At 49.0% G+C, this 11,069-nt stretch overlaps 2 protein-coding genes across 2 annotated transcripts in view; one reads left to right on the top strand and one right to left on the bottom strand.

Annotated features, from left to right (window-relative positions):
* The window catches only part of sde2 (SDE2 telomere maintenance homolog (S. pombe)), a 3,137-nt gene extending 1,104 nt beyond the window's left edge, over nucleotides 1-2,033 (top strand). The window contains exons 2-5 of the mRNA XM_065955613.1: nucleotides 4-19; nucleotides 101-250; nucleotides 324-651; nucleotides 1,495-2,033. Coding sequence (XP_065811685.1) covers nucleotides 4-19; nucleotides 101-250; nucleotides 324-651; nucleotides 1,495-1,728 — 728 coding nt within the window. The 3' untranslated portion in view covers nucleotides 1,729-2,033. The remainder of the gene's footprint in view (nucleotides 1-3; nucleotides 20-100; nucleotides 251-323; nucleotides 652-1,494) is intronic.
* A 329-nt stretch (nucleotides 2,034-2,362) lies between these two features.
* Nucleotides 2,363-11,069, bottom strand: part of mtif2 (mitochondrial translational initiation factor 2) — a 10,429-nt gene continuing 1,722 nt past the window's right edge. The window contains exons 5-14 of the mRNA XM_020660505.3: nucleotides 10,837-10,997; nucleotides 10,570-10,746; nucleotides 10,341-10,480; nucleotides 10,134-10,258; nucleotides 5,861-6,065; nucleotides 5,531-5,783; nucleotides 4,662-4,802; nucleotides 4,418-4,582; nucleotides 4,109-4,249; nucleotides 2,363-3,037 (exon numbers count right to left, since the gene is read on the bottom strand). Of these exons, the coding sequence (XP_020516161.2) occupies nucleotides 2,868-3,037; nucleotides 4,109-4,249; nucleotides 4,418-4,582; nucleotides 4,662-4,802; nucleotides 5,531-5,783; nucleotides 5,861-6,065; nucleotides 10,134-10,258; nucleotides 10,341-10,480; nucleotides 10,570-10,746; nucleotides 10,837-10,997 (1,678 nt within the window). The 3' untranslated portion in view covers nucleotides 2,363-2,867. The remainder of the gene's footprint in view (nucleotides 3,038-4,108; nucleotides 4,250-4,417; nucleotides 4,583-4,661; nucleotides 4,803-5,530; nucleotides 5,784-5,860; nucleotides 6,066-10,133; nucleotides 10,259-10,340; nucleotides 10,481-10,569; nucleotides 10,747-10,836; nucleotides 10,998-11,069) is intronic.

The raw sequence follows: 11,069 nt of genomic DNA, 5'->3' as shown, positions 1-11,069 counted from the left end.
CAGCGGCCGCTTGTTTCTGGTGAGTCAGCACGACGGTGGCGTGCGGCCACTCGCTCCAGGTGAATCCTCCTGATGCTTTGATCTGTCGTCATGGTAACAGGACCGGTGTGGGCGAGCTGCTGAGCTCTGAGGACGATGAAGACGATGAAGACGAGGAGGAGACTCCATCCACGTCCTCCTCCAGCTGTGGAGCTGCTGCTGTTACCATGACAACGCCAACAGAGGAGGCGGAGCCTGGGCAGAGCAGCAGGTAGAGACCACCTGACCACGTCGACGACTCACCACAAGATTAAAAAAAAATACAGTTTGTTTTTGTCTTTCAGCTCGTCATCCTGCAGACCCTCAGAGACCACTTCAGACCAGACCAGCAGACCCTCAGAGACCACTTCAGACCAGACCAGCAGCTCCTCAGAGACCACTTCAGACCAGACCAGCAGACCCTCAGAGACCACTTCAGACCAGACCAGCAGACCCTCAGAGACCACTTCAGACCAGACCAGCAGCTCCTCAGAGACCACTTCAGACCAGACCAGCAGACCCTCAGAGACCACTTCAGACCAGACCAGCAGACCCTCAGAGACCGCCTCAGAGCCGACCCCTCACCCTTCAGAGGATCAGGAACCTGCAGTCTGTAGACCCTCTCAGCAGCAGGTCAGTGAGCTGTCAATCAAGTCTGAGCATGCTCAGTAGAGACTTCCTGGCGTCTTCAGGAGAAGAAAACTGATCTTAGCAGGGTTTCTTCCTGGCTCTGAACAGGCCTCTCCTCCCCTAACAGAGGAGGAGAGGGATTGAGAGGGGGGGGGGGTCACATCCTCAGTGCATTTCACCCTCTTCCTATGATGGCTGCTCTTTACCTTTAAATTGTGTTTTAGTTTTACATTTGTTTACGTACATTTATTTGAGTTAAGGTATTATGTCAAGTAATCACAGATTTCAGTCTCGGCGTGCCCCCGTGATGACCCGTCTGCAGACAGCAGAGGAGCAGGGACAAGTAGCTGCAGCTACATCATACACGCTTCAGTTTTAACATGACTGTTGGGATAAATATTTACCGCCATGAAGAGCATTACTCTTTGAAATGAACTCGCCAAACGGAAAACCAACCCTCATTTAGCGCTTGTGAGTGTCAGCGGAGCGTCATGAACCAGTCAAAAGAAACCAACAGTCAATCAGCTGGCTGTCCAGCGCGAGCCACATGTTTTAATGGATGAGAGGGGAGATGACTGCTAGAAGTCAGAGACGTCGTATTTAAGTTTATGTTCTGTTCAACACTCGTTTGATGTTTTTAAAACATTCAGAGAGGATTTGATTTGCAGTTTGAATCGTCTGGTGATTTTCTTTTGGCGCTGGGTAAAACCTCTTTGGGGGGCGCCAAAGAATTCTCTATGCAGGAAAAACCCTGCTTAGAATCTTTTTACAGAAGATTGTCTGTTTTTATTTTGAGTTTGACCTCTGACCTTTTGATTACTTGTTGTGTTGCTTCCCATCCCGCAGACGACCGCACCTCAGGCCGCCGTGTCTCCGCTCAACTTGTCCTCTCTGTCCTCGGTCTCCGAGCTGGAGGCTCTGGGTCTGGACATCCTGAAGGGGGAGCTGATGAGTCGGGGTCTGAAGTGTGGGGGCACGCTGACGGAGCGTGCCGCCCGACTCTTCTCCGTCCGAGGACTGACCCCGGATCAGATCGACCCCGCGCTGCTCGCAAAACCGAGCAAAGCTAAGAGGAAGTGAGGTCAGAGGTCACGGAGCTGAGAGATTAAAGGAACAGTTTTCTAACATTCAGTAACGTGTCCACTTTCTTCTTCTTTGGTCTTTGTAGAGATTTAAGAACAAACGTGAAGCTGACGTCATCGTGGACGATTATTTCAGAATAAAGATCGTCCAATGAGCAGAGAGATTAGACGAGAGCTCGTGATTGGCTCTTGAGTTCAGCGGTTTTCCAGTCAAAATGTTAGATCTGTCTGCAGACGTCCAATCAGCAAGCAGGATTTTCTTCTTGTATTTGTTTTGATTTTATTGAGTTTCAACAAACGTTTTCCTGTAATTTGATCTTTTTCAATAAAATGTCTGAAACTAAAAGTCTTGTTGCTTCTGTTGTGTAACATTCAGGGAGTGTGGGGACTTTCCCTTCTGTTTAAACACTGCAGCATCATACCGGTACAGAATCATTGAGGGACTGATGTTTGAAATGAGTTGTTTCCATGGCAACAGATTGACAAACTCGTTCTTTCACGGTTAGTCGCGCAACCTTTAAATTCTTACTCTCTGCATTTCTCTTTTCAGTGACATCTGTCACCATGAAATATGATTGAGAGACGTCTCTTCAGGATGACGGAGCAGATCAAGCAGGACAGGAAGTCAGACACAACATTTAAACATGTGCTTTATTTTCAGAATAAAACACTGTTTAGAACAATGACCTGAGGTGTTGATGTGTTTGTTTCTTTCTACCACAAACATGGTATAACCTCGTGCTGAAGTCAGCCTGTGGATGTTGCAGATGGCGGCGCGGACACAAAGCACATTGATCTGGTGGAAGTTCAGAGTCAGGCGCACTATTCATCGTACTCTGTACAGCGGCTCCAGCTGACACGTCAATCTTTGTTCATGAAGTGAGTCTATAAAAACATCAGGAAGCTTCAGGTGTTCAGATTTTAAAGATGTGAAGGAGAAAATGAAGAACACATCAAACAGTCACCTGTTCAGGTGTTTGTAATGAAAGAGTCGAGAGTCTCTTCTGTTCTGATTCAAACATTATTAACTTCTTCAATAATTACATTTAAACATCTGCAGGAAGTCACAGTGTCAGCACGCTGTTAGGCTTTCTGTCCACAGGACTTCACTTCCCATGATCCCCTGCTTCTCGGCTGTCAGAAGCCGGGGTCCCAGGAGGTGACCCGCGGAGTGTCCACCTCCTCGAAGCAGACGATGACATCACCAGTCCTGATGTCTCCGTGACCGTCCGCCGACAGACCGCACTCCATCCCCACCTTCACCGTCTGCACGTCGTCTTTGTGGTGCTTCAGCGCCGACAGAGAACCTGCAGGAGAACGTTACAGAGCGTTACAGAGAACCAGCAGGAGAACGTCACAGAGCGTTACAGAGAACCAGCAGGAGAACGTCACAGAGCGTTACAGAGAACCAGCAGGAGATCGTCACAGAGCGTTACAGAGAACCTGCAGGAGAACGTTACAGAGCGTTACGGGAACCAGCAGGAGAACGTTACAGAGCGTTACGGGAACCAGCAGGAGAACGTTACAGAGCGTTACGGGAACCAGCAGGAGAACGTCACAGAGCGTTACAGAGAACCAGCAGGAGAACGTCACAGAGCGTTACAGAGAACCAGCAGGAGATCGTCACAGAGCGTTACAGAGAATCTGCAGGAGAACGTTACAGAGCGTTACGGGAACCAGCAGGAGAACGTTACAGAGCGTTACGGGAACCAGCAGGAGAACGTTACAGAGCGTTACGGGAATCTGCAGGAGAACGTTACAGAGCGTTACGGGAACCAGCAGGAGAACGTTACAGAGCGTTACAGGAATCTGCAGGAGAACGTTACAGAGCTTTACGGGAACCAGCAGGAGAACGTTACAGAGCGTTACGGGAACCTGCAGGAGAACGTCACAGAGCGTTACAGAGAACCAGCAGGAGATCGTCACAGAGCGTTACAGAGAACCTGCAGGAGAACGTCACAGAGCGTTACAGAGAACCTGCAGGAGAACGTTACAGAGCGTTACGGGAACCAGCAGGAGAACGTTACAGAGCGTTACGGGAATCTGCAGGAGAACGTTACAGAGCGTTACGGGAACCAGCAGGAGAACGTTACAGAGCGTTACGGGAACCAGCAGGAGAACGTTACAGAGCGTTACGGGAATCTGCAGGAGAACGTTACAGAGCTTTACGGGAACCAGCAGGAGAACGTCACAGAGCGTTACGGGAATCTGCAGGAGAACGTTACAGAGCGTTACGGGAACCAGCAGGAGAACGTCACAGAGCTTTACCGGAACCTGCAGGAGAACGTTACAGAGCGTTACGGGAACCAGCAGGAGAACGTTACAGAGCTTTACAGGAACCTGCAGACTCGTTAAGACCAGGTCCAGGTGTGACTCACCCTCCCACACGGTGTCTCTGCCTCGGATCAGTCTGAACTTCAGTCTCTGGTCCAGCTGACCCTTCTGAACCCTGCAGCCCGCCACCGGGATCTTTTTCTTCCCCACGGTGACGTCGAACATGGCGAGCACCGTCGCCTCACCTGAGCGAGCAGACAAACAACTTCCTGTCAGGTCACAGAGCTGGTTTATCCTACCCTGCATCAAGGAGCTCAAACGCGTCACGGGTTCATAGAGACAACAACACAAACACTTCAGAGGACGGCGGTTAGCGCCCGCCTTCAGATGGAACATAAACATGGCGTCCTCACCGATGACGCTCTCGGAGACGATGGCAGGCAGTTTGCTGCTCAGCTCGTCTTTCAGCTCGTCGACCAGTCTGTAGATGACTTTGTGAAGTCGCAGTGGGACGCCGCGCCTCTCCGCCAGCTGCTGGATGGACTTGCTCGCCGCCACATTAAAGCCGTATATCGACCCTGAAGAAGAGAAGGAGCAACAAAGATTGAGAGAGAGAAAAATGAAAGAAGATTGAAAGAGAATAAGAGATCTGTTTACCTGTGAAGGTGGCGGCCATGTTGACGTCGTTCTCTGAAATGTCTCCAACACCGAAGTGCAGCACGTCGAGCTGACACTGCTGCTCCGCCTCGTAACTGTCCACGATGTTCAGGAGCGTCTCCACCGAGCCGTCCACGTCTCCTGCAGACACACGGCGACATCAGGGGTAACGCAGTGACCTCAGAGTGATGTCAGTGACCTCAGAGTGATGTCAGTGACCTCAGAGTGATGTCACAGTGAGCTCAGAGTGATGTCAGTGAACTCAGAGTGATGTCAGTGACCTCAGAGTGATGTCAGTGACCTCAGAGTGATGTCAGTGAACTCAGAGTGATGTCACAGTGAGCTCAGAGTGATGTCAGTGAACTCAGAGTGATGTCACAGTGAGCTCAGAGTGATGTCAGTGACCTCAGAGTGATGTCACAGTGACCTCAGAGTGATGTCAGTGAACTCAGAGTGATGTCACAGTGAACTCAGAGTGATGTCACAGTGAGCTCAGAGTGATGTCAGTGAACTCAGAGTGATGTCACAGTGAGCTCAGAGTGATGTCAGTGACCTCAGAGTGATGTCAGTGAACTCAGAGTGATGTCACAGTGAACTCAGAGTGATGTCACAGTGAGCTCAGAGTGATGTCAGTGAACTCAGAGTGATGTCACAGTGAACTCAGAGTGATGTCACAGTGAGCTCAGAGTGATGTCAGTGACCTCAGAGTGATGTCACAGTGAGTTCAGAGTGATGTCAGTGAACTCAGAGTGATGTCACAGTGAACTCAGTGATGTCAGTGAGCTCAGAGTGATGTCACAGTGAACTCAGTGATGTCAGTGAGCTCAGAGTGATGTCACAGTGGCAGCAGCCTATCAGAGAGTGTGTACCTTTGATGATGATTGGCAGGCAGGGCTCATCGCTCTGTATCTTCTCGCTCGGCCTCGTGGCGTACTGCGTCCTGTTGGCTTTGTACTTAACCCGCTTCCTCTGCCTCCAGGTCAGGTGCTCAAGCCCCGCCCTCTCCTTCCTGTACTCCTCCAGGTGAAGCTTCTGTTTGTTCTCGATGGCGCCCTGCTCCTCCTGCAGCTTCTGTAGCTCCTCCTCATAACTCCTCCACTCCGTCACTTCCCTCGCCCTCTGCTGCTCAGCGCACAAACAGGATTACATCATTATAATCTTTAGCCCCGCCCCCACAGCCAGGTGTGTTTGTTTCTCACCTCTGACTCCACCTCCAGCAGCAGCTCTCCTGCAGACGGCTGCTCCTTCCAGCCAACCACCTCCACCGCTGCACTAGGTCCCGCCTCCGTGACCACCCGCCCGTTCTCGTCAAACAGGAAGCGAACTTTAGCCCAACTCTTCCCCGCCACAAGGACGCAACCTCGCTTCAACGTTCCCCGCTGGATGATAACCGTCGTCACAGGACTGAGGAACAAGATAATAGAACCAGGGTTACTGAACCAGAACCATCAGAACTCATAGAACCCGGGTTACTGAAGCAGAACCATCAGAACTCAGAACCAGGGTTACTGAAGCAGAACCATCAGAACTCAGAACCAGGGTTACTGAACCAGAACCATCAGAACTCATAGAACCAGGGTTACTAAACCAGAACCATCAGAACTCATAGAACCAGGGTTACTAAACCAGAACCATCAGAACTCATAGAACCGGGATTACTGAACCAGAACCATCAGAACTCATAGAACCAGGGTTACTAAACCAGAACCATCAGAACTCATAGAACCCGGGTTACTAACCAAAACCATCAGAACTCATAGAACCCGGGTTACTGAAGCAGAACCATAAGAACTCAGAACCAGGGTTACTAACCAGAACCATCAGAACTCATAGAACCAGGGTTACTAACCAGAACCATCAGAACTCATAGAACCAGGATTACTAAACCAGAACTATCAGAACTCATAGAACCGGGGTTACTGAACCAGAACCATCAGAACTCATAGAACCAGGGTTACTGAACCAGAACCATCAGAACTCATAGAACCCAGGTTACTAACCAAAACCATCAGAACTCATAGAACCCGGGTTACTGAAGCAGAACCATAAGAACTCAGAACCAGGGTTACTGAAGCAGAACCATCAGAACTCAGAACCAGGGTTACTAACCAGAACCATCAGAACTCATAGAACCCGGGTTACTGAAGCAGAACCATCAGAACTCATAGAACCAGGATTACTAAACCAGAACTATCAGAACTCATAGAACCAGGGTTACTGAACCAGAACCATCAGAACTCATAGAACCAGGGTTACTGAACCAGAACCATCAGAACTCATAGAACCCGGGTTACTAACCAAAACCATCAGAACTCATAGAACCCGGGTTACTGAAGCAGAACCATAAGAACTCAGAACCAGGGTTACTGAAGCAGAACCATCAGAACTCAGAACCATCAGAACTCATAGAACCCGGGTTACTGAAGCAGAACCATCAGAACTCATAGAACCAGGATTACTAAACCAGAACTATCAGAACTCATAGAACCGGGGTTACTGAACCAGAACCATCAGAACTCATAGAACCGGGGTAACTGAACCAGAACCATCAGAACTCATAGAACCCGGGTTACTGAAGCAGAACCATCAGAACTCATAGAACCGGGGTTACTAACCAGAACCATCAGAACTCAGAACCAGGGTTACTGAAGCAGAACCATCAGAACTCAGAACCGGGGTTACTAACCAGAACCATCAGAACTCATAGAACCAGGGTTACTGAACCAGAACCATCAGAACTCATAGAACCGGGATTACTGAACCAGAACCATCAGAACTCATAGAACCAGGGTTACTGAACCAGAACCATCAAAACTCATAGAACCAGGGTTACTAAACCAGAACCATCAGAACTCATAGAACCAGGGTTACTAAACCAGAACCATCAGAACTCATAGAACCAGGGTTACTGAACCAGAACCATCAGAACTCATAGAACCCGGGTTACTGAAGCAGAACCATCAGAACTCATAGAACCAGGGTTACTGAACCAGAACCATCAGAACTCATAGAACCAGGGTTACTGAACCAGAACCATCAGAACTCATAGAACCCGGGTTACTAACCAAAACCATCAGAACTCATAGAACCAGGGTTACTGAACCAAAACCATCAGAACTCATAGAACCCGGGTTACTGAAGCAGAACCATCAGAACTCATAGAACCAGGGTTACTGAACCAGAACCATCAGAACTCATAGAACCCGGGTTACTAACCAAAACCATCAGAACTCATAGAACCAGGGTTACTGAACCAGAACCATCAGAACTCATAGAACCAGGGTTACTGAACCAGAACCATCAGAACTCATAGAACCCGGGTTACTAACCAAAACCATCAGAACTCATAGAACCCGGGTTACTAACCAAAACCATCAGAACTCATAGAACCCGGGTTACTGAAGCAGAACCATAAGAACTCAGAACCAGGGTTACTGAAGCAGAACCATCAGAACTCAGAACCAGGGTTACTAACCAGAACCATCAGAACTCATAGAACCCGGGTTACTGAAGCAGAACCATCAGAACTCATAGAACCAGGATTACTAAACCAGAACTATCAGAACTCATAGAACCAGGGTTACTGAACCAGAACCATCAGAACTCATAGAACCAGGGTTACTGAACCAGAACCATCAGAACTCATAGAACCCGGGTTACTAACCAAAACCATCAGAACTCATAGAACCCGGGTTACTGAAGCAGAACCATAAGAACTCAGAACCAGGGTTACTGAAGCAGAACCATCAGAACTCAGAACCAGGGTTACTAACCAGAACCATCAGAACTCATAGAACCCGGGTTACTGAAGCAGAACCATCAGAACTCATAGAACCAGGATTACTAAACCAGAACTATCAGAACTCATAGAACCGGGGTTACTGAACCAGAACCATCAGAACTCATAGAACCGGGGTAACTGAACCAGAACCATCAGAACTCATAGAACCCGGGTTACTGAAGCAGAACCATCAGAACTCATAGAACCGGGGTTACTAACCAGAACCATCAGAACTCAGAACCAGGGTTACTGAAGCAGAACCATCAGAACTCATAGAACCAGGGTTACTGAAGCAGAACCATCAGAACTCATAGAACCGGGATTACTGAACCAGAACCATCAGAACTCATAGAACCAGGGTTACTGAACCAGAACCATCAGAACTCATAGAACCAGGGTTACTAAACCAGAACCATCAGAACTCATAGAACCAGGGTTACTAAACCAGAACCATCAGAACTCATAGAACCAGGGTTACTGAACCAGAACCATCAGAACTCATAGAACCCGGGTTACTGAAGCAGAACCATCAGAACTCATAGAACCAGGGTTACTGAACCAGAACCATCAGAACTCATAGAACCAGGGTTACTGAACCAGAACCATCAGAACTCATAGAACCCGGGTTACTGAAGCAGAACCATCAGAACTCATAGAACCAGGGTTACTGAACCAGAACCATCAGAACTCATAGAACCAGGGTTACTGAACCAGAACCATCAGAACTCATAGAACCCGGGTTACTAACCAAAACCATCAGAACTCATAGAACCCGGGTTACTGAAGCAGAACCATCAGAACTCATAGAACCAGGGTTACTAAACCAGAACCATCAGAACTCATAGAACCCGGGTTACTGAAGCAGAACCATAAGAACGCAGAACCAGGGTTACTGAAGCAGAACCATCAGAACTCAGAACCAGGGTTACTAACCAGAACCATCAGAACTCATAGAACCGGGGTTACTAACCAGAACCATCAGAACTCATAGAACCAGGGTTACTGAACCAGAACCATCAGAACTCATAGAACCCGGGTTACTAACCAAAACCATCAGAACTCATAGAACCAGGGTTACTGAACCAGAACCATCAGAACTCATAGAACCAGGGTTACTGAACCAGAACCATCAGAACTCATAGAACCCGGGTTACTAACCAAAACCATCAGAACTCATAGAACCCGGGTTACTGAAGCAGAACCATCAGAACTCATAGAACCAGGGTTACTAAACCAGAACCATCAGAACTCATAGAACCCGGGTTACTGAAGCAGAACCATAAGAACGCAGAACCAGGGTTACTGAAGCAGAACCATCAGAACTCAGAACCAGGGTTACTAACCAGAACCATCAGAACTCATAGAACCGGGGTTACTAACCAGAACCATCAGAACTCATAGAACCAGGGTTACTGAACCAGAACCATCAGAACTCATAGAACCCGGGTTACTAACCAAAACCATCAGAACTCATAGAACCCGGGTTACTAAACCAGAACTATCAGAACTCATAGAACCCGGGTTACTAAACCAGAACTATCAGAACTCATAGAACCGGGGTTACTGAACCAGAACCATCAGAACTCATAGAACCAGGGTTACTGAAGCAGAACCATCAGAACTCATAGAACCAGGGTTACTAAACCAGAACCATCAGAACTCATAGAACCTGGGTTGGATCAGTAACTCACCCTTTGCCTTTGTCCGTGCGGCTCTCGATGATGAGCCCCTCCACGGCACCAGTTGGCTCCGCCTTCAGCTCCAAAACCTCGGCCAACGCCACCGTGGCCTCGGCCAGAGCCAGCAGGTTGTCACCCTGGCAACAGCAATGATGACATCATCACCTTGTGTAAAAACGAGAGCAGATGATTTATTATTGAGTGATGGATGTTTCTGACCTTCAGAGCGGAGACGTGGATCGACTGAACGTCTCCTCCGAACTCCTCGCAGACGATGTCATGAGCGAGTAGTTCCTGTTTGACTCTTTGAGGGTCGGCGTGCGGTTTGTCACATTTATTCACCGCCACGATCACTGGGACTGAAAGGAACGCAGACACAAACGTCAGAAACACGAGAGAAACAGCGTGACCTGAACCCTCAGCTCCGGCTGGCAGGCGGCGCTCACACCTTTGGCTTTCTTGGCGTGCTGGATGGACTCCACCGTTTGGTTCATGACGCCGTCGTCGGCCGCCACCACCAGGACCACGATGTCCGTGGCGTTGGCTCCACGGGCTCTCATGGAGGAAAAGGCAGCGTGACCCGGAGTGTCCAGAAAGGTGATCTTCTCACCTGTAGGCAGCTGGACTGGAGGGAAAACCCCCACAGGTCGGATTAGTCTGACTTCCTGTTTGTTGATAAAGTTTTTATAAAAAACGGCGGCGTGCGTCTTGTTACCCAGAAAGGCCCCGATGTGTTGCGTGATTCCTCCGGCCTCCGTGGAAACGATCTGGCTCTTCCTCAGACTGTCCAGCAGGGTCGTCTTACCGTGATCCACGTGACCCATGATGGTGACCACGGGGGGGCGGGGCTTCAGGCTGGACGGGTCGGCTGGAGGCCTGATGGGTCAAAGGTCAAACTTAGTTAAGTGAGACCAGAGAGGTTGTGTTAAGATTATTTTGTGACTTTAT

The sequence above is a fragment of the Labrus bergylta genome, chromosome 1 (genome assembly GCF_963930695.1).
Source record: "Labrus bergylta chromosome 1, fLabBer1.1, whole genome shotgun sequence".
NCBI classification, from domain to species: domain Eukaryota; kingdom Metazoa; phylum Chordata; class Actinopteri; order Labriformes; family Labridae; genus Labrus; species Labrus bergylta.
This window is presented reverse-complemented; position numbering and strand designations above follow the sequence as displayed.